General features: G+C 36.8%; 1 protein-coding gene across 4 annotated transcripts in view; it reads left to right on the top strand.

The window, feature by feature from the left end:
- Positions 1–27,409, top strand: part of LOC148831714 (receptor-type tyrosine-protein phosphatase mu) — a 242,427-nt gene that overhangs the window by 178,235 nt on the left and 36,783 nt on the right. For all 4 annotated transcript variants that reach the window (XM_088918656.1, XM_088918655.1, XM_088918658.1 and 1 more), the window contains 3 exons: positions 18,439–18,590; positions 19,900–19,974; positions 23,003–23,190. In XM_088918656.1, the coding sequence (XP_088774782.1) occupies positions 18,439–18,590; positions 19,900–19,974; positions 23,003–23,190 (415 nt within the window). The remainder of the gene's footprint in view (positions 1–18,438; positions 18,591–19,899; positions 19,975–23,002; positions 23,191–27,409) is intronic.

Here is a 27,409-nt window from a genome sequence, read left to right as displayed (position 1 = left end):
CTGTGCAGGCGAAGCCTGGTTTCTTTCGATTACAAGAAAGTAGTTATGTTTTATACTTATTCTTTGCTGAAATATTAAGAGCAAATTATTTGACTTGTACATCACTTATTCTTGAGGTTAAGTCTGCCTTTCTGCAATTATTCTAAGGACATAAGAACTGTTGCAGATCAGTCAGTGCTGTTCAGCCCATCTAGGCTCTTGGCTGCTGTTAGTTAAATGACCTCGTTGATCTCATCCGGCTGTTTATTGGAAGAAGACATTGTATATTTGTGACATTAGAAGGATATTGCCTTCAACAACATATTGTTCCAGACTTCTACAACCCAAAGAAGTGCCTACTGGTCTCATTTTTAAATGCACTTCTGTGTACTTTGTCTTCTGTTTAATCTTTCACTGCTAATTCTTAATTACTGTCACAGTTAAAACTGATTACAGTCAATGACAACTGCAATCAGTTACTATCAATTGTAATGTAATTGTTATTTAGATTGTAATTATATTCAGTTCGAATTTTATTATCAATTGCTGTTACAATTGCAATGTGTTACAATCCATTATAATTACAATTATCATTGCAATTACAGTCCTAAAGTATTATGCTCTGTGTGTCGTACTCCAGACAAAAATCCTCTAAAAATCTTTTGTAGTTTTCTCTGTTTAGTTTGAACAGAGAAAAGTAAAAAAACACATAAGGATGATAGAGAAAAAATGATGAATGGACATAAATCACAGCTTTCTGTTTTAAGCTGGTTTCCCTGTGTACAAGTCATAAACTTCATTATTTCAGTGTGGTTTCTGTGCTGAAAGACAGAGCCATTAAACACAGGCATTTAACTGAATGTGCCGAGTGCATGAAAGCCTTAATTAAATCCTACAAGCAGGACTTACACAGAACAAGAATCAAATTAATTGCAACAACGAATGCACATTTGTTTCACTGACAGGCCCTGCATTTTGATGGAAAAAAGGCAATCTCAGTCTTCTTATCTGAGTTGGGAATATGCACAATCACTTTTCATTAGGATGATGGGTCGTTGCTATGCGTCTTCTCAGTCGCACTGTTTACATGATAATGACCTCTCAAATTCAGTCGTTTTAGATGGTTTAACACAGGATTCCACTGTTATAAGTGTCTCGACATAAAACAAGCTGTCTATCTGTCTGCCCCTTTTCACTTTGTGTTCATCTAAGGATAATTAGTAAGTAGCCCAAGTAAATGCAATTTGAAGAGTTTGCAAGCTAGAAATGTTTAGTGCTTACCAAGGAAAACAAACTAATTCACTAGTTTTTAAATCAGTCATTTATTTAAAAAAAAATACAAGATAAAAAAAAATGTGGGAAATTCTTCCAAATCCTTTGATATTCCTTCTTCCTAATCTTCAGTTTTTAATGGAAATTTATGGAACTCCTCTGGAAAATGTTTTGCAATAAGCCCTCGTGAATAGCTTTTAAATTCTGTCAAGAGCACGAATTTTGTCTCTTTGAACACAAAAGAGAATTTTGACTTGTTTTGCATGTCTGTCCATAGATGCATCTGAAATGTTAACTTACTAGTGTATGATTTCCCAAAAAGAGACTACATCATAATTACATGCACTGTCCTGTTGAGTTAAATGTACAATTACAATCAGTTACAAGGCTAAAGATACAGTAGCTTTCATAAGTAATCAGGGCATGACATAAAATAAACAGAAGGAGGCCATTCATGTCATGCATCTCTTTTGGTTTCTAATTGATCGTAGCATCTCATCTACCCATTCACTGAAGTCAGCCATAGTATCGGCTTTGACAACAAGATAGCTTGATAGCTTGTTCCAGACTTTCACTACCACTTATGTAACAAAAGTTCTTCCCTTTCTCGGTTTTAAATATTCCACCCCTTACTATCCATCTCTTTACTCCGGTTTCATGGTTGATTCTAATGGAATCCACTGGGTTGACTTTGTCAATATCTTTGAGGCTTTTGAGTCTTTGAATCAAATCCCTTCTTAGTCTTCTCTATTCGAGATAAAAAAGATTCAGCTCTTTTAACTTGTCAGTGTAGGACAGTTAAAAGAATGTACCTGGTTGCTCTTCTTGGGACTGATTGTCTCTCTTGAGATGAGAGCTTTGTTAAAATATTGAATTAGCCAGGAGCTTATATGTTATGTGGTTCTGTAAAATGAGGATCCTGAAACAGAACTGGGGGCCTGTTGGTTAAATAGGTTACTATGGCTCCTAAGAGCATGATGAAATAGGATCTTAGTGTATCCATGATTACCATTCACAAGAAGGGGCATTCTAGGAAGACAATAGCCATGGAACTCTTCACACGTGATTGACTACAGACTTTAGAACACAGCTACTCTGTCCACTGTGTGTTGCAGCAAGCTGTGGGATGGTGTATATCAGTCACAGAATAGGTAAGATAAGTGAAATGAGAAATGTCTTGATCACAGTAGATGGGGAAGTTAAGGTGGTCCAGATGTGTAAAGCCTGATGGCACTCCTGTTTTTCCTGATAATGTCTTAATTATCAAAAATTTACACCTCACTCCAAAGAGTGACTCTTTATATGATGATTTTTCCCTCATCATGTTTGGGCAGCATTCTGACTTTTGCAGCACAGTATTAAGAGGGCCACCTACTGGTGCAGTGCTGGTCTATGGCTGCACGCATTACCTCGGATACCTGGCATAAGCTGAAACAAATGCAAGTGCCACAAAATGTTGCAAGATGTGTTCAGCTGTATTGCAAAATCAATTAAATATGTAATTCATATATATATACTGTATAACACCCTCTAGTCATCAAAATGCGCTGAGGCTTATAAAGCTGCCCATACTGTATTTATTTCAGTTAGCTGAAAGTAAGCATCATTTTCTGCTGAGCTTATTTCCTTCTCGGGGTCACTGAGTGTCTGGTACTCTATATTAGGTCAGGCAAAAAGATCATCTGGAAATAATGCACTGCTCAGATCTCTGTATGAATTGAAAGGTCACTGCCAGTGATTGCTTAATCGCAATAAAGGCCGTATCACTTTCAATAATCATTGCTTTAAGTGATGTCCTTAGTCCTGGGATCTGTATATTTAGTTTCAGTATCAATGTAAATGCTGATTCTCATTTAAAAAATGAAACTTTTGAATAGAGTTGTTAGTGCTTTTCGTACTGTTATACAGTATGTACCGTATATGGATGTCTTCTGCTAAATATTTTAAAAAAGGAAGTCCAAATAATTCATTTACTCAGCTGCTTTTAAACTGGTTATGCATCACAGTCAAAATCTACCCCAATATCAAAGAGCTTATGAGCAGTGTATGCGTTTTTTTCTTATTTGATGGATGGATGGATGCTTTTGACTGACAATTTTTTGGGACAAGTTTGCCGACAATTATGGGTTTGATTGGAAACCAAAACTTAGATTACATGTGACTTGAAATGAATGACAAAAAACACCCTGTTACAAAACACATGGCTACAGTGGCTTTCCCTAATGTCTTTACTGTTCCATCCTGGGATTTGTTCCCATGCTTCCTGGTGTTTTTCCTCCTATTATTATATTGTCGCAAAGCGTCTCAACATGGGAACTTGAAACATGAAAAAGATGTTTTTTTTCCATCCTGCACAATTTACACGTGATGCTAAGTTTTAAAAGGGGGTCAGTACAGAGATGAGGGTTGGAGAATTGAGAGATTTCATGAATGGTGTATTACATGGTATTACAATACTGCTGTTCTGATGTCAGAATGTCCAGAACTTCTCTAGACTATTAAACTTTACTTTTGACCCTAATATACACTCGGATGGTCAGTCCTTTTTAGAAGAACAATTCTAATGATATAATTTTTCAAACAAAAATGCTTTGAATTCTTTAGAGAAAACAAAATTATAAGATTTATGCAGACAGATAAAGGAAATGTATATACAGTATGCAAAAAAATCCAGCCGAGATTGGCTGACATTCTTTAATATCACTAAATGCGCAAACTTTAGTTTCACATCATATATTTCCTTATGATAGGAAAAAATATAAAACAATGAAGAAATCTCTTTGAGAAGTTGATATGACAGGGAGACTTTGAAAGAGTTTTTGAAAAGAATGCTGCAGTTGCAGAGAGGAAATTGTGAGTTTATCTGCTCCGAGAATAAATGTATGTTAGAAGAAAACAGTTGAAATTGTGTGTGGTGCCAGCTGTAAATCACAGTGGTACCAAAGTGAAGGTTTGCATAAACAGGAGTTATAGCAAAGACAGTCATTCACTGGTACAATGTAATGCCCTCAGGAAGGTAACCTGCGGAGTAAGTTTATTTTTAAACATAATATAAATAAAAACATCATCATAAACCTAATCGCAGAGATTTTTAACTCGCTCGTAACTAATGCAGTGCAATACTGTAGAGTACTCAGAATCGTAATAGGAAGGTTGTGGGTTCGAGTCATGGGTGGGGCATTGTTGTCTTATCACTCAGATCATTCATTAAAGCATCCAGTTACAGAATCTGATACAAACATAAGCTGGTGTGACAGTCAGTTGGACAGAAGCACCAGCCAAAGAAATTATTAAAATAATCTGGGGAATCTGATTATCTCCTCAGTCCTATAGAAACAGTCTAGAATGACCAGCACTTCACTTCTTTGACTCGTGATCTTATATGCATTTGAATGGGTGAAAAGAAGTTGAATGTCAGAATAAAGTGGGAAGAAAAAATCAAAACCTTAAATGTTGATTGTATACAGTGTGTACTCACCCCATTTGCTATGGCAAAAGGTTCAGGCGCACAAAATTACTTTAACAAGTCACATAAATAGTTGAATGGTCTCTGTCTGTAGGCAGCAGGAGTGGTTCAGATGATTTCAGAATGAATACATCCGTCTCTGTAAGGTCCCTCAGTCAGGTAGTGAATTTTAAGCAAACTTTACGTCAGTCATGAAGACCTACAGGTAGGAGCCTTCAAAACAACTAATGAGGGGTATTAAAAATGTCAGAGACACTGAATATCACTTTGAACTGTGAAGTTGATCATTAAGAACTGTGTACCAGACATTGCCTAAATCAGGCTCTTCAATCTGCTGAATTCCTGAAACTGGGATAACTTACCTTTCAACAAAACAGTGACCCAAGCATAAGGCCAGAGCTGCACTGGAGTGGCCTAACAGGATGAAAGTGATTGTCCTTGAGAAACCAGGTTAAAGTCATGATGTGAATCCAATAGAAAATCTGTAGCAGGTCTTACAAATTGCTGTTCATAAATTACAGTATCTCTCAACCAGCGTGACAAAACTTTGCAGCTACTGTAAGTTTGCAAAGAAGAATGGATGAAAATGACAGAATCCCTTTCTGCTAATTTGTACTTACCCAAAAAGCCATAGCTGTAACTGCCATCAAAGGTGCTTCCATCAAGTATTGACTCAACATTTTTAGTTTGAGATTTTTCTTTGCTTTCTTTAACATTTAATTTCTTTTAATGCTCAAAGTGTTTGGTTTAAGCATTTAAGTTTTGACTAAGAATATTCACTTTAAAAAATGTGTGTCAATTATGTGTGATTTGGCTAAGTGGTACACCTTTGGAAAGGGGTGTATACTTTTGCAAGGTACTAGATATAAGCTATATTTTACCTTTATAAATAAGAAAGTCTGAGGCTTTTAGAAGATGCAGAGTTCAGCATTTAACTTGGCCCCAGGCAGCCACAGTCCATTAAGTTTAACAGCACATCTAACTGGTTCAGCCTGCTGTACTTATACTGTATAGCTTGCACCACTGCCTTTGCACCTCGCTAAAACTAAATGCTCATACTGCAAAAAGACTGTCCTGCCTGCAGTCCCCTAGACATGTTGCCTGTGTGTAACAGAAATTTCTGATATCAAAAATAAAAATACCTAACTGGCCTAACTGGCCAAAAAGTGTTACAGTATATACCATGTAATTGACATTACTTTAAGTGAAACTAATAAATACAAAAAAAAATGAATGGCTATATTGCCTTTTAATTTAAATTTTACAACACTATTTTTAAGTAATATCGAATCTTAATATAATAAAAGAAAAATCAGAATATCAACCTCTATTCTCATCCTACAACCATATTAATAGATATTGCCAGGATTTTATAAAGAAAAGTCACTTCAGAAATCTTTTTTTTTCATTTCATATAAGTATTCTTCACACTGAAATGAATGATGCTGACAAATTAGGCAGTGACTGCCTTTTTTAATGATTGCAACAGCTTTATATACAGTTTTTAAAACTGTAATTAGATTAGAAAATGAATTATTGTGACACATTTAATATTTAATAACCTAGTATGCGTAAAGTCAGCATCCAATATCAGAAATGTGCTTATTCCTGGTTAAGGGCTAGAGCCTATCCCAGAAACAGGGGTGTATCAGGATGCCCCGAATGGCATGTTAATCCATCTAAGGGGGAACACACAAGCACTAGGACTTTAAATTGAATTGTTTCTCAACCTAGGAACCCTGTCTGCATAATTATAGTAAATTTTAATAGTGAGTTTTACTCATTAACTCCCATAACCTTTTTCCAAGCTTTTTATTTTTGCAATTATAAAATCCAATTAACGTGTAACGTGCAGGTACTGTATATAGACCATTGGCGTCTTGTATCACGATGTTTTGTTAACATGCCCTTCATAGGATGTATAAAGGCAGGTTCAATAAATATAGAAGCTGTATCATTGACAAGTTACTACAGTGTATGCAAGCAATATTTATGGAACTTTTATATGTGCCGTTCCAATGTCATTGTAGAGATATCATAATTGATTGTGCAGCTTTTGACAAATGGTGTATGGTAAGCACATGTCATTTGGACTTGTCAATTATTTATACACTCAACTTGCAGCTATAGCTCCTGCATATTATTCCAAGACCTGGAACAATAATATACTTTCATTCAGTGCATGCAGTTGTTTTATCAGGTCACACCAGTGTCACAGGGGTCAGACAGCAAAATTCAGATGTTTCGGCTGTGAAGCCTTCTTCGGGTGCCATCCGAAGGAATAAACCTTTAGTTGCTCCTTTGTAGCTTTCGCATGCTGACGCAGCTGCCTACTTGAAACTTCAGAATTGGTCTCTTTCAAACCTAATGCTATTAAAAACAAATAGGGGTCTGTTTATTGCTAATTTTATGATCTTCAAAACAGCTAGGAAGCAACAGGGGGACACATACTGTAGATGTGCTTGTTAGGTTAATCTGTTGAGCAGTTTCTCTATGTTAGGGTGAGCTTTGCAAGAGCAAAGGTCCGGGTTGAAGGGGTGGGAGGTCACCTAGACTGTCTTCTCTAATTAGGAGATCTAGAGCCAGCCTGAGCTTGGGATGGTGTAATAGGTGATTCACCTGACCGGTTTGGTATGTTCTATAGGTGTAAAGTTGCCTTCTCTTCGCATCCTTCGAAATAACAAGGGCAGGACCCTGCCAGCGAGCAGTGAGCTTCCACAGATCCAAAGCAGAGTGTCTGTTTTCAAAGCACATTTTCATAAAGACTGTGCTTTGTCTTGAGTGCCCGCCAGCACGAGATGTTACGACCATCATTCCTTTCATTTGCACAGTTCTGTGCATCCCAAGGAATCCCTTTAGCAGTGGACCACCCTCGTCCGCTCCACCCCCGCCTGGGTGCCATGCGGCACGTCCGGTAGAGGAGTGTGGAGCTGCATCACCTGTTGAGTGAAAGGGGAACATGAAGAACATTAGAGGGTTGAGAAATGAAAGGAGGCCTGTTTGGTAGTGTAGAACATAGGCCAGTGATCCATCGATCTTATCCAGCAGCTTTTTCAAAGAGACTCCTTACGTAGGGCCTGATTGTACAAACCCAGAGCAGAATTTAGTCAGGACACTGGAGTTAACACGACTACTCAAATTATTCTTACTCTGTGAGTCTGGATGTCACTCTAACATCTAAGCCAAGGGACGGTAATCCCCACAAATTAAAGCTGTGTCCATCTGAAAAAGTATTGTCCAATTGCAATGTCTTTTGCTTCCATCCTGGTACTTGTCGTTTTGCATATATTATAATACACAGTGGTGTTGTAACCACAATAATATCTTGTTTGGGCCTTTACAACACTCATTCAGGATAGTTTCTTCTTTCTCTGAAATGATTGTCAGTGTCTGTTTATAGTTACAAAATTACTGGCATTCATCAGTAGGATCCAGATTTCAGCAGATCACAGAGGTAAAATACAATCTTTTATTTTGCTTACATTACTTTAATAAAACAAATTAAACTTTAGACCTGCGCATGGTTGCATCATGCCTGCTGCTATGCTCAGGGCGATTTAGAGAGATAGTGCTGTAGAAATTGTGATTGCTGTAGAAAATGAATTGTATTATATGCCCATGTTTATTACATGTGTATTGCATGTGTTTGAACTCTGAGATTTCTTATGAAATATATTGCTGATTTATGACATGCTCAGCTTGAAAATAGCATGAGTAGGAAATCAACTCTGACCACAGCCTTTTTTTAGCTAAAACACTGCAGCTGAGTAACTGTAAACAAAGCTCACTCTTCGGTCTTCAATGGAAGCTTTGTACAACGAAAGAAGAAATGGTACAACTTGTTCCCTTGTGTTGTATTTTAGAGGCTGTACCATCAGGGTTAACATGAAGCATTTGTTTTTTTTCCAGGAAAGAGTTTGTTTGCCAGGGAATGACTTTAAGATGTGTTCATACCTTGTCCATCTTGCTGATTAATTCACCACAAAATGTTTATGTAGTCAACCAGAAATTAAGTATGACAACAGCACAAATTGCATTATGCTTTGTATGGACACTTGCATACTAATTAGGCTAAATGGTTCATCTTGGTTCCAGTAATATTAAGGACAGCAGTCCAGTTGTTTAAACACACAAAAAAATAGTTTATAAGCATTTTGCACTAATTAGGTGAATCATGCAATATATTCTCAGTATACATGCTATTATTTCTTTGGTTTCTGTCACTCATCTTGGCTCACACCCAAGATAGAGTCTGTTTTAAAAGATACAGTAATTCTGATGAGTAAAATAGAAGGCAGTCTGAGGAGGTTTTGTGGGCACTTCTCATGATGAAGAATATAAACTCTTTTATCACTACCAAGGTGGGATGAAGTTCACGTCTATAAACACACAGTGTTTATTGAACTCCACTTTTAGGGTCAAATGTCTTCCTCTTAATTGTATCTTGTCTTCCTAGACTTCCGGCACAGAGAAATAACAGGAATCCGAGTGCTGTGTCTGTTCATTTACTTTCGTGTATTTGTTATCTTGATTTGTCATTCAAGGTAAGGCCGTCAGATATTTTTCAGAGATTTACTTTAAACTCTTTAGTATTCTCTGGTGTGACTATTTGGGGGGGGGGAAAAACTTTTTTTTCTTGGGTTTGTAAAGAGACAAATGTTAAATTACAGTACAGTAAATTACAAGAGGAGATCACTCAGCCCATCTTACGTGTGTGGTAGTTTAGTAGCCAAGTGAATCTATAAATTCATCTGGACATGTGTTGAAGAATGTCAAGAGTATGGGCTTCAGCCATGTGGCCAGGAAATCTGTACCGGACTCAGAACACTTTGTCTAAAGAAGCATTTTCTGGTCTGCATCCTAACGTCTTTGATTTGCTACTGAGCCTGAAATATTGGTGGATCAAATCTCCAGTGTTCTAAGCAAAGTTACAAAACCCTCACCTAAATCGCAGACTTGGCGAAGATGCGTAGGCCTCAGGCCTTGTTTTCAAACCTTCCAAACCATTATTGAACCTCAGTTTCAGTTCTGTTAAAATTACCCAGTTGGGCTTCTTCAGTAACATGGGCATGGCTTTGCTCTTTTCTGTTGTAATAGCCTTTGTAATATATTCATTCAGCGTGTTTATTGTTCCTTTTCTCAATCTCTTTTTGTCCCCTGTTGTTTCTAACTACTTCTGCTTTTTTGTTTCTTTTGCTGTTGTGATAACAGAATGCTTTGCATTTTTTTGCACAGTTTTATTTGTAAGGTACGCTTAGTGTCTCTTTGGGATATAAAATATAAGAACTAAAGAACTAAAAGAAATAACACCCTTTTTCAGGAAGTAATATGCTGTATATTAAAGAATATATTTTATATGCATAGAAATTGGATATGTTTTCTTAGCAGCACATCACAGCAGGACCTGTTCAAGCTGTTGAGTGTTTTAAGTTGTGCTTCCTGTGACACTGTAGGGAGAGAAAAAAAGGAAAATGCATAAACTAAAAGCTGTTTTGACTTTTCCTTTGTGTTCATTTTTTCTCCATTATCATATCAATTTGGAGATTGTGAGAAACTATTCAATGGCCATAATTATACAAGAAATTAAAAGCAGATTGGGTTGCTTTAATCACATATCAAAGAAAAAAGAAAAGGTTTTGACATTAGAAAACACAGTGACAGCACCAATTCTGCACATTTTTGACGACACCTGTCTTAAGCAAAAACAGTGGACATTTTGACCATATTCAGCATAATGGTGTTCACCTCTGCTTGATGAATTCAGCTACCTCATATCTGTAAAAGATATTTTCATGATGCTGTTTTTAGATTTCTGTAGCCACCTTCAGTGGCTTGGATAGATCCCTGCCCGTCAGGATCTTTTCTGTTCTACGAGCAGTATGGTATATAATCCCCACAAATAATATTTCCTTGACGTGTTCATCATATTTGTCATTTTAAGTCTTGCTCTTGTGTGTTTCAGTTTAAGTTCTTTCATAATAAGACCACAGTAATTTCACTAGCATAAACCTGAATATTTTCTGCCCAGAGAACATACCTGAAATTACCTCATGACATGACGTCGTGACAATATCAGTGTGGAAGATAACCCTCTTATCGATAATATATTTGAAACCGATGACTGACAATCTTAGATTTCGTTTAAATGGGTGCTGAAAAGTAACTCGACTTGCAACGTATCACGCAAATAACGATATCAAGCATATGCTTTCATGCAAGATGAACAATTTCAAAAGAATTATTATTAGCTTAAGTAAGAGGACATAGAACCTTTTATATGACTCTAGGATCATATAATGTTTCTGCAGGATGAGTAAGATGTAATGACGTTTTTTTAAATGTACAGTATAATAGGATTCAAGGCCAGCAATTTTTTTTTTGCTCCCTATTTTCACTGTCTTTGTCCCCCTTTTTTCATTTCCACTTTCTCTGTGAAACAGGACAGTGGAGCTGTGTATCTGCCAACTTAATTATGATTGGTAGCCTCTCAATAACATGTTCACATTTATTTTCATCTTCTTTGTGTGTGTGTGTGTCCATCCAATTGCACTATAAGAATCCTGACACTTGCAAAGGAATGGGTCTGTCCACCAGTTCTTCAGTAAAGGGTTGCAGCAGTTGTCCTCCCGGATGTACAGTATGAATGAAATGATGATGAGGTTGAAAAGCACAAAGGTTTACAAAAGAAAGAGCCTGGGCAGCTCTACCTTGAACCCAAGAAGTGATAAGGCAAAGGCTCTTACACAAAGGGAAACTGCTGGAGTAGAAAATAAGTAATAGCTTGGTACAATGATAACACTATAGAGTAAATGATGAAAAGATCTTCTTGCTTTCTTACTTTAAATTAAATGCTTTCAGAAATAATCTATACGAAATGTATTAGCCTATGAACGTAGGTAAATAAATACTAAATGATGGTGGCATTAATTTGAGGTTGGTGTCATGTATAATACATGAGTGAGGATTAAATTAAATGGAAAGGAAGAAAACAGCAGCCCGTTTTCACAAGCTCTACACGAATTTGTCTCATCGAAATTTATGTACAGTACAGTTCATATTGACTTAAACAAGGAAGCACCAAACTGTGATATTCCATATGAATGACATTTTGCAGTTGTTGGCTCTGTAATTGGAGAAATAAGATATGTTGACTAGCCAGTTTTGACTAAAGTTAAACCTCTTAAACATATTTTTTTCTGTGCAGTATAGGCACCCTTTAATGTTGCCTGTTTGCCTGAGTTTCTGAAATATTTTAACTCCGCTGACAACTAAAATAAGTTAAAATCAAAACTGACAAACTTTTAAATCATTTCTCTCTTCTGCGAGTACTTCTGCTTACAATGAATATGCCACTAATTCACCCATTAGGTAGTCCTTAACTTGCTATAGAAAGTGGAATGCAGAGACAGCTATACGACCTGCAGTCAGTTTCATTGTTCACAGTCACTGCTGACTAAAATTATTTACAATTGAGGAAATAATGTTAATGTTCTGTAATTATTTCCCAAAAATACTATATTGTAGAAATTAAGATTTCAAGTTTTTACAGTAAGTTCTCAGGGTGACTCTTTTGTCTGTACTGACTGTACTCAAGAGATTATTGTGCACCGCACGACAGCTTCAGTGATGGAGAAATTCACTTTTTCTGAAATAGTATGGGTGTATGGTAGCTGATCTTTAATGTAATAGTGGGAAAGCACGCTCTCAACTCAGTGGAGTTCTGCAGTCTTGCAAGTTTAAATAACTGGAGTATTGTTTCTAGATCACACTTCACATTACAGGTTAGTCTGTTGATCTTCTTGATGTTCTTGTTTGTTGAAGGGGCAAACAATTAGATATTTGAACCTAAGATTGTCTGTTAGAGTTTCAGTATCATTGCTTTATCAAATCCTCAATCTTTCCTTTAGTGCGGAAAGTTAATTTCCCTTTAACTGCAAGATGGTAAATAAAATCGAACACTCTCTCCGTCTGCTTGGGGTAAATTGCAGATTACACACAATATGACAGGGCACATTAAATGTCAGTTTTGTCAAACAAATTTGTAATAACAGTTAAACTATTAGCTTCCTGTTGGGTCTTCTCAACAAATGACTGTTCCTGGGCAGCGGGAGCTCTGTACCATATGGAACACGAACACAGCTAAATTGAATAAACAAGATTGATTTTGAAAAGATAACTGCAGGAACACTTAATTAGTTTATAGCTGTCCATTAACTCGGAATGTATTAAAATGCATTCAGGGGTCACACATTAAATCAAAAGAGCAGTGCTATTTCCCATGATAAACACCAAAAGGTTAGGGTGATTCTCTTAACTTCATCCAAGCATAGGCAACACAAATGTATAAGATAATACCATTTAGAAGCTCTAATCAGCAAGGGGGAAAACAGTTTTGATCTTGCTATAAAAAGAAATTGATATTACTAAGACTGTAGGAAATTCATATAAATAATATGGTGTTTGTATATGTGCAGGGCCTTGCAAAAAATATTGACTTTCTTTAAAATATCTGCTGACAAAAAAATAATTTTGTCTTCAGAAATGTTCTGTTTGAGCATGTGAGTTTGCAGTAAAAATGCTGATTGGAAAAAAAATGTGTAACATTTTTAATCCAGCAAATATTAAGTTTTCAAAAGGGTCTGAATACTTTTGCAAAGCCCTGTGTGTGCAATATATACAGTAATATCACCCCATAGTGGTATTTAGCCAGGGCACTTTACGAACTGCTCCAGAAAGTCTTCAGCCACTTACTGGTCCATGAACACAGCGTCCAAGAGTAACTCAGTTCTCCATGGAGGTACTGTATCCCTTTCCCAGTTCTGACCAGGCCCACCCTTGTCAATGTGGTGGTCCGGTTCAGTTGCACATCTGGCCGAACGTCCTCCACCTGATCTGTTGTGCAGTGCAGATGCTGGCACTTACGGTAATGGTGGCTATGTGTCTCCCCCACGGGTGCGGTGCTTCAGTAGTAGGCGAAGGGGTATGTAAAGCACTTGGACATCCTTGGGGGTGAAAAGTGATATACAGTATAAAGAGAAAGAACCTTTATTGTAAATAAGGAAACCTTATGATTGCAGTAGGTGTTACGAAGTGGTGGAAATGGTGAACTACATCAGTGTGCCACCCACTGGGTAATGGTTTATTTGAATCTTGCTGCTTAATGGCTTCATAATCTCTGCGTAACTGCTACACAAAAGGTTATACTCACATACTCTACGTCATGCTTTACAGGGAGATGCGCACATGGCATAACGTGCATAATGGCATTTGTTTTAGCTTAATGAAAGAATGTATAACAATGCTTTTTATGATAAAACACTAAAATGAATGTCATGACCTCTTCTGGAGCTTACAGTATGTCATTTGCGCATGTCCCTGTAAAACATGATGTACAGTATGTAATTATAACATTATAACATCTCGTGTAGCAGTTATGAAGGGATTCGGTTGTTACCCAAATGTCCTCTGTTCTACTGTACATTGCTTCATATACTAGCACCTTTTCTATCTCTCCTTCGTACCTGAAGAAGGCTCAACAAGTATTTCCTTTGTGCCTTACAGCATGGAATTAACCTCTCATTTAGTGTCATTACTTTTATGAACTGTTCATGAGATCAGTAATGACTAATGAGTCAGGACCACAATTTGACGTGTCGATTGAAGACTGGAACTTCCTAAAACAAAATGTCTCTCGTGAATCCTCTGGGATGTTGGTTGTGGAAATTATAGTCGAGAAGAAACATCTTGATTCTGGTCCAGACGTGCCTCCTAGTCCACCAGCAGCACTTTGTAGTAGCAGTTTAATTTTTCTCATCGAGAAACCAGGCCCAGACCGATGAAGCGTGACTGCAAATACTGTGTATTCGCAGTAAAGTGAATTTCCATTGCCAGTAGTGGTAATTTATTTGCATACAGATTAATAATTGAGATGTGAATGAGCTGTTGTTTATTTGTCCTCACCAATAATATGATTAAGTCTTGAAATGTTTAAACAAATTGTAATCATACAAGTTTTTGTCGCCATATTGGCCTTTTTACGTAACCTTAACATTTATATCAGTATGTTTTGGATTAGAATGTATTTGCTTAATTTTTTTGCTGTATGTACTTACCGTAATAGGTACTTTTGAAGCCAAAGCAATGTTCCACTATCTCAATGATCACTGTAGCACATTGTGTTTCCTTCAGTCTAAATTTCACATTAATAATTCACTTTCCTGGTAAGTGCTTTAAAGGGGTTAATCCAAGGCAACATTGTTTTTTTTTAAATAAAAAGTCCCGATTTAAAATTATATTTTAGCAGATGCATGGAAATGAGGCAAAGGAAAGATTTTTATGACAAATCTCAAATTAAACTAAGTATTTTAAAATAAGTGCAGATTCAGACGATCAAATGTAGCACTAAATCTAAGCTGCCATTTGCAAATTAGGCTTTTACATTTTAAAAAGGAATTTTGATCCTTTGAAATTTTATCATCTCAGAAATTCTTCATGTGAAAGAAGCTTTTATTTTTACTCATATCATTTCTTAATTTGCTTAATATACTGCTAATTTATCACAGCAGAGTGTTGGTGATTTGTATATATCATGATCTCTGCAGAAAAATGGATTGAGTAGCTTTTGCCTCAAATTTAGGTATTGTTTTATTGTGAAGTAATCATTATCATTTTCAAAATGATTATGATGACTTTTGAGTGTATTTAGTGAGTAGGTGTATTACTTCTGCAAATAAATGAAAAGATCTCTGCATAAACTCATTTATGAAAGCAAATGAGTGTAAGAGAAATATGGAATGAGTCTTTTTTTTCTTAAGAGCTACCAGGATGCTATTTTTTATTTCTGACATTGTATTCAAAGCAAAACTACATTTTTTTTTCCTGAAATGTTTTTTTTCCACTCTGTCAGTTTTGCATTTATTTCATTTGTCAATTTGTCACCTGCTCTTACTCAGTCAAACAACAGAACGTGAGGTGGCTGCAGTGGTGCAGTGTAGTTCAAAGTTGTTTAGCTGCTGATAGAAGTATAAACTGCTTTCACCTTGCTTGAAAGCCAATCTCCTCTACCAGGGTACTTGTACCTTTGTTTTGCAGCACTGGCTGTATTGAGTGCAGCAGTGATGTGTTTTCGAAACACTCAAAAACCAAATGCTGGTGTATGATCCAGAAAAACTGAGAAACTATGAGGTGCTCCATGCTTACAGAATGTGTTGGAAATATTCTATTTCTGGCTTAGTGTTTTTTTTATCTTAACCTTTTCTAAAAGGTTTGACTTACTGGTTTTCAATTAAGAATTATTATTTATTATTATTTAAACATCAGCTTTTTCTGTTAGAAATATTTTAACAGTTTTGACTGACAGCTGTTCATACTGTCATTAAGAAAATGTATTACAAGGTCCTGTTATGAACTGCTTCATACTATAGGGAATACTTCTGAAAGATAACCGTAGAATCACTCCATTAGTGAGCTTCGTCTCTAGAACTTCTGCAGTCTTTTTTGCCCTCAGGCTTCTACATAGAAGGAGCGCTGATTTGAGCTCTAAGAGTATTGCCATTAGAATTTGGAAAAAATACCAGATTTACGTAACCATTTAGAAAGCGCTAGCTGTGTTAAAGCCACAGAATCACTGTCCTTTGTCTTTGTTCTTTCAGCAAAGAAATGTGTTTTAATGTCATTTAGAGTTTGCAGGGGACCTCCGCCTTCACAAAATGCTTGCTGGCCGTCAGCTGTTTCAGATGTGTTGGCAGCTTTGAGAAGCTGAACTAACAGAAATGTACACGACCACCCACACAGAAACACACAAATCACAGGCTAGATGATTCAGGGCTGTTTACTAGTGAGAATTACTGATCAGAAATGAATGGAGTCCAAGAGGTGTGCCACAAACATGGCATAGATTCATCAGCTTCTTGGCAGACGTGGCTGGTCTCAAGATCTGTCTCACACAACAGGCTCTCTGTTTTTGCTCCTTAAAATAGTGCAATATGATGTGGATCTGATCTTCATTTGCCCTTTTACACCACCCGTCTTCTGCACAGGACCTTTCAGATTTATAGTATCTAATCTCTGCTCCTGAATCTTTAGGGAAAATCGGGGCATTATTACAGCACATTATAATAAATACATTAGCTGGCTGTGTTCTTTGGATGCTTGTGACAGATTGCATTACTCTGTTTACTGTCTTGCTAGGTGTTCCATCTTTTGCAAGTAGAGTCATAAGTTGCAGTACTGGCAAATTGAACAATAAAGACTTTAATGTCCAAAATGAGAAGATTAAAAATGTAAAACTTACTGGAAAGCTTGACTTAAAAATAATAAAAGTGAATTAGAAGACACAAAGCCATCTGCTTTTTTATATACATATATATGAAAGAGTGCTTTATTTAATAATAAAATTATTAAAATTGTAAAAAAGGAAGACCTATAATTTTGGTCCCAGCAGTATAAAAAAGATATTCTCTGGATTCAGGCCATAAGACAGCAACCAGATATAATGACAGGTGAAAGGAACTTTTCCTTTTTAATTTTGAAAAAAGGTTGCTACTTTGGGACCACCAGATCCAAGAGTTCAGAATCCTTAAAGGGCTCAAGTGGAAATTTGGAGGAAGTGCATTTCAAACTGAGGAAAGGAGGCACTTCTTTATAGTGATAGTAATTGCTCCTATTGAGAAAATATTCAGAACATTCACTGTTATCTTCATGACACGTGACTTACAGCCTACGAAAGATAGCTGCAGGTTTTGCTAACCTGATTGGGTTCTTTGTGTTGTTTGGAGTTAATTTTGAGTCATTTCTTTTCAGGAAATATTTTGTTAAATCTGCTCCGAGAAGGTTTTCTCCTACCTGCAGAAAGTGCACTGCTGCCTTCCCCTGGCTCTCCAGGTTTCTTCCAGCTAGTTTAACAGGGCCTCTTCTTGACACCTTTAATTAGCTTCCTTTGTAAGCCTGTTGATTGCAGTGCATTTTCTCTCAGCCGCCCTGGGGAATCCCTTCACTGTGCACTCTGCATCACATTCGTGCCGGCACACAGTACATACTGAGAGCCCACATGTTATGTTGCTGCAGGCAAAATCTTTATAGAGAATTTTATCATACATCTCCATATTCCCCTTGGTGAAAGTACATTGCCTGCCTCCCTTCTCTGACATGCAGCCCCAGGAGAGCACATTAGGCCGTTTTCTGCATTGTCATTTAGACATTCAGGGGTGTTGTCAGCTCTTGAATTCTCATCTACACATTTGACGCCAAACTGTGGCAACTACATTTTTGACACATCTGACCACTGAGGTGCTTTTTACATCCCATAAGACATGTTGACCTACCCTGTGAGAAACAGCATGGCATTTAACTCTCTAAACTGAGTGTCAGGCAGGTCTTTCTTTGTTGTGTGTGAAGGTGGTAACTTCTCCCATCATATCGGCAGCTGTTGGGCACTGGAGAGAACCAAGATATAAATCAGAAAAGTGGCTAAAGGTCTCTAGCTGCCTTCCTAGTTAACCTCTATGTTAACTGTAATTATTAGAAATGAATGGCATATTCTTTTACAGTTTGCACTAAGGAAAAAATAAGTAGAATATTTTGTACGTTTAATGTCCTAATGAATATAGCCTGCAGAAACTAGGAGGATCGGGGGCCATGTGTCACTAAGTAAACTTCCCAGAAACACAGAAATAGTTTTGTGTTTGGATTATTAAAACAATTCACCTGACTTTTTTTTTTAGGAAACTTGCAAAGAAGCGCAAGGAGACTTTGAGCAGCACTAGACAAGAGATGACCGTGATGGTGAACTCGATGGACAAGAGTTACACTGAACAGGGGACGAACTGTGATGAGGCTTTCTCCTTCATGGACACACACAACCTCAATGGCAGAAGTAAGTTTATCGGAAATTAGTCAGAAATGAGATTGAAGCATAGCTGACAACTAACAAACCTTGTGAATTTAACAATCAACACATGAATGAATAGTTTTCCTTTCTTAATGCTTTTCACCAAAAGTTAATTAATATAGCTTATCCTTTGTTTTAAGCAAAATCCTAACATACTGTAACTGTCATGTGGCAACAGTATTTTTTTATTAACTGTATTTATTATTTTAATGTGAAATCAATTCTTTATATTGTGCTTCCAATGCCTTTTTTTAAAAACAAAACTGAACTGTGGTCTGAAAAGAAACTCATCCCTTTCTCACTCTTAACAATCTGAAAATGTTGGAATTCAGTGGCGTTTCTGGCTCCAAGCTGCTAAGTCTTGCAGTCCTGCCGTTGCTGTGCCATGGTAACGCAAATCGATCCCAGACTGCGGTTTCCTCTCCAGCCACTGGAAATGCTGTCCAGAGCCAAATCCGGATTTTAATTTTTAATTTGATGAGACTCATTAAAATTCTGTAGTTCTGTTCAGCTTTTCGATGCTCATGAAACAGCTTCTATTCCATCACAGTGCTTTGGGTGCTGCACGACACCCCTTGATGTGCTGTTAGGGTTGACAAACTGAGCCATTTAAAATTAGATTTACAATAATGTGGTGAACAGGCTGTCAAGCACAGTACTTTTGATGAACCAGTTAAAGAAGTGGCCTCATCCGGCACACTTGTATAAGTGGTTTTCTAGACTAAAGCACAAGTAAAGTTCACCTACAGCGAGCCTTCTTGTAGTAAAAGGACAAAAACCCGGTTCTGTGACTGAGAGAATCACAAAAAAATATTTTTGGGGATGTATTTGCTCTTTGCTTCAAAGTATTTTAAAAATCCTCACATCCTCAATCCTTTTCTTTTTTTAATTTTGTAATAACTGTCTGGATAATCCATTATTCTGTAAATTGAAATGGATGTCGTAATGGTGGGATACCAAGATTTATAAAGTATAAAAAGGTATACAGAGAGTGTCAGAAAAGGATATAAGTTGAAGCCAAAAGTTGTTGTTTTAACTTAGAAATTGGCATATTTCTGATAATTTCATTATCTCCATTAACTAAGGTGATAGATTAGGCACTAGGTCTCCCTTAGTGAGATGGAAAGAATGAAAAACCTGTATTGTAATTATTGAAGGAGACAGTCTGATTACATGATTCTCCTTTCTGTCTGTGTTAAATGAAGACATTTCTATTTCTAGTGAAATATAAATATTAAAAAAAAACAGAATTTAATCTAATTACCTCTGTTCTGTTCATTTTCTTTCTTTTTAGCTGTGTCTTCACCATCATCGTTTACAATGAAGACAAATACACTCAGCACAACAGTTCCCACTTCGTATTACCCAGGTAATGGCAATACTTCTGTGTTATCTCTGTTACAATATTATCTGAAGTCTATTAGGTACTTTTTTAAAAAAGAAAATAATTCCAAGTTTATAGTTAGGTCTAGTTCTGAGTACCACGTTAGCAATTTCTTTAAATATTTAGTAGAATATGCAAAATATCTTCCATCATTGTAACTACACTTTTTGCATTGCAAGAGAGTACTGTAGATTTTTATAGTAATGAGGACTTTAACCACAGGCTTTGCTTTTGGACCTAACATGTCTGTGCCTCTGAGTAAATGTCTTCTGAACTTTTAATGCTTTTTATTTGGCTGTGTACTTGCGTCTATCAGTAACCAGATGGGCTGAGAAAGTCTGCTTTTTTGTGCATCACTCAATTTTCTGTGTTCCTTCCTTACGTAGAGGAGAATGTATCCCTTTATTTACTACCATATTCTTTCTTCTTTATAAATGTCCTCTCTGCACTGGTTACGCTGTATGAGCAGATCCCTTTGTGCCAACTGCAATCTTAGGTGAGAAAAAAAGTTCTTTTCACATTTTCCTTTTCTGTATCTCTTGTAGTGATCGTCTTAGCAAATAAATAGCACACTACGCACATGAGGAAAGAAGTACTTGTGTAAACCTGAGGTCGTTTGGTTGTTTTTTTTTTTTATTAAGGATCGCTCCACTTCCATTCCTGTCTGCTTTCTGTGAGATCAGGAGGGTTGAACTGAAACTGGCTTCACTCCATCCCATCCGCATTCCGTGTCGTGCGTGTGATGTCACATATGTGTATGACCTCTCATATGCATGGACAGACAATGTGGACAGGATGAAGGGAGTGACAGAGGGGTGCACCTTCTTGCCCATTGCCATTGCTGTGACTGTAGTTGCAGAGATTACTGTCGAGAAATGGAAAAATGGAGAAAAAAAACAACAAATGCTACAGCGTATCTAACTGGTCAGGATTCCTGCTTAAATAGAAACCATGGCAGGTGATGCCCTAATTAAACAAAATTGATCACTTTAACAGATTTTGTTTTTTGCTAAAATAACGGAACCCAATTTCATTGATTATTTTTTCTGGCTTGGGGCCGTCTACAGATGCCTTTTTTTCATTTGGCAGCATTTCAGAGTTTTGTACGTATGGAAAATAATTTCATGATAACTGGTATGAGTACTGTCAGTAGTGATGCCTCTTCTCAGAAGCATGATAGATTTTGGCATGGAATGAAATATCGGAGGGGGGAATCAATGCAAACTTTGGCTTCTTCCCTGGAATGTATGCAGAACCTTGAAGGCATAAGGACATGTTTTGTAGCATGATGTGCTATTGCAATTGTTATGCAAAGTCCACATAGTTTTATTTTTTTGCAGGATGACTTGGTAATTGGCACTGATTCACGTCTTGAGTTGAGCAGGCATGGGAGGTCTAATAGAATCATGGCTATCCAAGTAGAAAGCTTATACAGCACGATTTACTTAACAGTTCAATTCTGCGAGATGAATTAGCACTCATGTTGAGATGTCTGAGACACAAAAACACGGATTGGTGTGACAACCGCAGCAGAACTAGTGCCATAATAATTGTATCATACAGCTTTCTATTCTTCACGATTTTTTGGCAAATGAGTTCCAAAATCTATGAGTTCAGATTTTGGGATCAGATCACATGTTAACAACAAACCCAGATATTTTGCCCTTTATTTTTTTTTTTTATCAGGAAGAGAAGAAGTGCTGGAACTTTAAATCATAGCCACAATAATAATTCCAATTTAAGAGCTCTTTTTTGATGGTGGTAGTATTCAAGACACTTAAGTAAGAGATTTATTTTAGTATTACACTTATTATATATACTGTATGCATACCCTTTTTTAACTGTGAGGGATTCCACATCCAAAGGTAAACTGATCATTCTTAATGACCCCAGTCAATTATCTTCCCACAGTCTGCCCTTCAGTGTATCCTTTTAATTTAATCTGTGATTAACCTAACCTACCAGAGGCCTGTGAACCTGCCTAGAGTAGTTATAGAAACTGTACAGCTGCTCATACTGTATTGTTGCTTATATCCTGTTTCCTTTTTCTCCTCCTTTTTTTCTTCACAATAACCTGTTATGTATCTTCTTAAAAAGTGCCAATTAATGGTAAGTTCCCAGTTTGCCCTATGGGGGAGGAGATTGTGTGGTTCATACAGAATGTAGCCTGTTTGGCTGGTTCTGTTGTTTGTTGACTTGCATGGCAGTTGACATATAGCATTTCATGCCCAGTGTAATAACCCATGGTCGACTGTGAAGCCATTAGCTAGTGTGGCATGTCAAGTGTCCGATCAAAACATTAACCTCGAGTATGTGGACTTTCTCGCATTTGTCATTTTTCTTTATTTTTTTTTTATTTGTTTTGAAGGTGTTGCATCAGACATTGCCATCTTAGTTAAAACAGCACACTCCATTCAGCGTGTGTCATTGTGTGTGCTCAGAAGTATTTGTGCCTCATCATTGTCACAATGGTCTAATTGTGAGATCTAGTTTGGACTCTATAATGTGTTCGTTGAGAGGTTAAAGATTTTTTTTTCATAAAAATAATTTTCTTGGCAGGGAATTTGTAAAAATGCAATATCGTTCCTTTACAAAACAATGTGCTTAACTTGCTCTTTTTTCACAGTTTTACAGAGTAGGTGTCTTTTGCATCAGTGTCATGGTCCTCTTTTGTATTGTGTCATTATTTATTTATGGTTTATTTTCATCTGTTTTGTTTATTGCTATTACCGTATGTAGGCCAACTGTATTTGGAGAACCTCCTGTATCCCATATAGCAGAACTGTAAAAGAGCAGGGAGCATGGCGCAGATTTCAGATACTTATGCCAGTAACAGATGGTTCATTTAAGGTTCTTCAACAGTTATAAATATTTTGGGGAAAAAAAAGATGGCCTGTATTTTTTCCCTATCCACTTTTGAATTACGTTTAAACAGTGATATGCTTGTGTTTTTAGCGCTGACTGTGCCCAGTCATTGTAACGTTGCACCTCTGTTGTCGTTGCTCTGCTCCAGATGAAAACCACACCATGGCGAGTGACACCAGCAGCCTGGTGCAGTCGCACTCCTACAAGAAGCGGGAAGCCGTCGACGTGCCGTACCAGACCGGGCAGCTCCACCCCGCCATCCGAGTGGCTGACCTCCTGCAGCACATAACGCAGATGAAGTGTGCAGAGGGCTATGGCTTCAAAGAGGAGTATGAGGTGAGCGAGGGGAAATGTGCACACGCGCTGCCTCTCTAGATCGTCTCTCACTAACAAGCGCGCTGTACAGGGAAGAAAGGTCACAGTAACCTGCAGGACTGTAGCTTTCTTTTTGCACCCTTTTTTCTTGTACAGTTATCAAATCTGCACTCTGTGGAGAGTTCACCTCAGTGTGGCAGTGTATAATGAGCAGCATTTGGTTTCTTTCAACATCTATAATTGAAAAAGGGATCTTAGTGTCAAAGAAGTAATTGCAGTATTAGCTCTATACCTCTCTGCATTTGTTAGTTTTCTACAGTAGGTGCGCATTTTCAAAGTTTAGTTTACTTAAAGCTAAAGAAATGTACTTGTTTAGTCTTCACTTTAATTTTATTTGTTTTGTTTATGAACTCTTCCTTTATTGTTCATGTATTAGTTTTGAGAACATATTTCTGCAGTTTGGCGACAACAGATTCATGTCCCTCATCTGGAGTCTCTGTGTTTAAATCTCCAGCAATTGTAAAGCAGTCTCTCCTGAATATTAAACGTCCAAATCCAAAATCATACTGACTGGCTACAGAATGCTGTCATTCTGTTTTGAAAGTTTTTTTTTTCAGTGGATCTGTGTTGCCTGCTACACTTATATTTTTGTCCCTGAATTCAAAATTTAGTCAGCATCTGCATGTTTACAGACAGTTGAAAACAAACAGGGATATTTTTGATGCTATGCATGACTCATTCTAACAAAAAAAAAAACTTTCATTATCTGTAAGGCTGTTCGGTTACGGCAAAGAACATATTGCTTTAACAGTCTCAGAAAAACAACTGTTTGAATCTAGGAAACAGGATGACATCTTTTCTTATGTGGACATGAAAAGAACATGGCTACCTGATTTGTGCACAGGAGGTTTACCTATAATAAAAGCAGTCCCATGAGTGAGCAATTCAGAGATTAAATAAATGATGCAACCTCTTAGAATTCCCTGCACAGGAATGTTTGGGCTGCCCTAAGGGTGTAATTCATTATGGATAAAGATTCCGGGGCCTGGATTGCTATAGTGCCACAATATAGTCTGCTAAAAATATAGCGTACAGAATAATTGATGCACTCTTTTAACTGCTATAGTCAACATTTTAAAGTAAAATGCAACATAAAATATGTGTAAGAGTTTAAAATCATGTTTTCAGTTCTACGTTGTGTATCAAGTATTATCTGTCTTTGGAAAATGATCTTTAAAATCTTACTTCTGAAGATGAAAGGCAGTGCGTTACTAAACTATTTACTTATTTCTTTCTAATCCATGCTTCTTGTTATTCTGTACATTAACTATGGAAAAGATAAATGAGGTAAGCAGAAACTTTTGGTTTAAATGTAAATTTAAATGTAGAACTTTCAGTTACGCTCTATAACATTGTACCTAGTCTTTCTCCATTCTGTGGCAGCTAGATGATGTGAACCTTAATTCCTCTGTGGTACCAAGGCCCTAAAATAAATCTTGCTTAACAATGTAACACATACATTATATCTTCTAAGAATTAGAAAACCTAGTGTGTATATTGTCCTTGACTGCACACAGTAGGGGTAGAAAACTTTACAGACCAGCCAGAACTTAAATGGCTTTGAAACTGAGGAAAAGTGAGAGGAATGAGGCTGAGATTCTGGGTAACTAAAGTGTTGGTGCAGTGTGCTTATACCAGAAAGACCTGGCCATTATGGATATGCTCCTTTACTTCATCTGTAATGCACATTGTGCAATTAAAGACTTGTTTCTTAGTTTATCTCCCATTCCCATTAATCTTGTGAAAGTTTTAAGTCAGAGATTTTCTGTTTGTTGCAGTTTGTTGTGGTCAAATCAATAGACTGTTAGGTAAAAACGTATCAAGTATATCATTGTTACTTAATTATGTAAATGTTTCATGGTGAGCTTAAGTGGAAAAAATACATGAATAAGAATTAACTCTTCAGATGCCCACGGCTACCTTGCATTAAAGCTTTCTTACAATTAATGGCCAACACTGTCAAATAACACTTTTTTTCCTTTTATTTATTATGGAAGAAAAAAAAAACACCTTTATTTTATATAGCAATTTTTGTAAAGCACCATCTCAGAGTGTAGTGCAATAAAGCAAGCCAAAGCAAAAACATTAGAAAAAATGAATATACAGTGTAATACAAGAAATGAATTCAAAGCTAGCATGTAAATATAGCATTAATAAAATGTTAAGATGGGATTTAAAAGTGCTGACTGACCTGCCGGATCTCACATGGGCTGGGGAATCATTCCACAGCCTTGCAGCAACAGAGCAGAAAGTACAGTCTAGCAAGGTTCAGAAAGATGGCTGTGTCCATAGAGCATAAACAACATGTACAGTAGGTACTGTATTTACAGCTATATGATTCACAAATAAGAAGATGGAGGATAATGTACTGTAGAATTCTCTTTTTTTTCCATATATTGAGATAGTACCTTTCATTTTGTTCCTGACTGATAGAATGCACAATACCTAGCACTTGGAATCTGGTCCAATACTTACCTTTATCATCAGAAATGTTTTTGTCACTTTCATATCTTTTTCCTTTTTAGCTGTAAAGGGTCCTTTTAATTTACCTGAATTCACTGGACCCTTCACCCAGATGATTATTGTTGCATGACAGCTTTTTGGTCATGAATTTAATGCTGCAGATTTTGAGAAATATGTAAAATTGCTCTGACCAGAAGTTATGTTAAGTTCTTAACACCTCAGCTTGCCGTCTTGTGCAACGTACCATCCACTTTTGAAGATTGTTTTCCTTTCACCTTCCAGAATGCTGTATAGTATTTGTTTTCATTATCATAACATAATGAGTAGATCATTTGCTGAAATCTCTCCTTTTAACCTGTGAATTCCATCAGTGTCAAATAATCAGAAATGGTTATAGCAAACATGGATTCGCCTTTGTGAATTAGTGCATATGGCAGTAAGTATGTACTGTACTATAGTATATATTTAATGTCTTACCAGTTGCTGTTGGCAATGTTGAAACAGCTACACCTGGGTAAAATTTAGGGTATTGTCCGTAGCAGGTTAGCATTTTTTTTTGCAAAAAACTCATTTTCTCATTTGTAATTTGTGATGTGACTGCTGTCTTCACATTCTGTTTCTGTTTAAATCTCAAATTTGCTTCTGTAGCCCTGAAATTCCTTGAAGGTTGGTTATTAAAGGGCTCATAGCTCATAACAGAACTCATTGTTAGGATGTGCTTCTTGGATTTCTGTTTCGTTTAGCTCCACTAATCCTGTGACTGTCCTTGGAGTCTCATTACTTTTGGCAAAGTCATGTCGCTTGTCTTCCAAGTTAGGGGTGAACAGGCCTGACTAATAGTTGTGCTTGTTTCTGCAATGTGCCAGAGTAGCCCAGTCTCATCTTTCTCATGTCTCTTTGTGCCACTGAAGCATTCATTTTGTAGCATCTCCAATGCATTTGAGGCACATGATTGGGACAGAGCAGTATTGCTGTATTTCCACTGGAAAATGGGTTTGTCCGTGCTTGGAATAGGTAATTGGAGTAAAGTAAGATACAGCCTGGAGCAGCCTTAAAGCAAAATTCTTAGTTCAGGCACAGGCTGCTGCAGTCACCTTGGATCTTAAAATTTATACCGCTGATTAATATATTTAATAGTGGCAGTAATATTGCCTTAATGATATTTCCACTGGCTACAATCGAAGAAAAAACCTAGTGATTAGTTTTATATACACAGTCAAGATTCGATCTAAACTACTCTATATTCAATTGTCCCAACAGATGTCTGGGAGACTATATCCTTTCCCAGACATCTGAGTGGAAATGAATTATCAAATCGGACTGCTTTTAATGGAATGCATAGTATTTTCACCACATTACATTTAAAATTTTTAAAGACTTGGTCAGTTATAATGACTTATTCCTGCTTTGAATTGAAAGGCATTCATTGCTGTTATCAAATAAATGAAAGAACTGTGGCTAATTGTCATTATAGTCTATTTTTCCTTCATGCCTTTGCAAATTTTAAACTATGGTATAAAATTTGTCAAGTGCATAAAATGAATCATTCAGTAGACGTGCACTTCTGGTAAAAAAAATATTTGTATTGCTGTCGTCATTTTTAAAAATAACTACAGTATGTAGAATCCTTTCAATTGAAAGGTTTGTTTCTAATTAAAATAATATTTATATGTGTTTTTTTAAATAAGTTTTTTTCCCTAGTAAGTGCTAATTTTAT

Source organism: Atractosteus spatula, chromosome 6, assembly GCF_055471065.1.
Source record: "Atractosteus spatula isolate fAtrSpa1 chromosome 6, fAtrSpa1.hap1, whole genome shotgun sequence".
Taxonomy (NCBI): domain Eukaryota; kingdom Metazoa; phylum Chordata; class Actinopteri; order Semionotiformes; family Lepisosteidae; genus Atractosteus; species Atractosteus spatula.
Note: the sequence above shows the minus strand (reverse complement) of the source record. Positions and strands in the feature narration are given on the sequence as shown.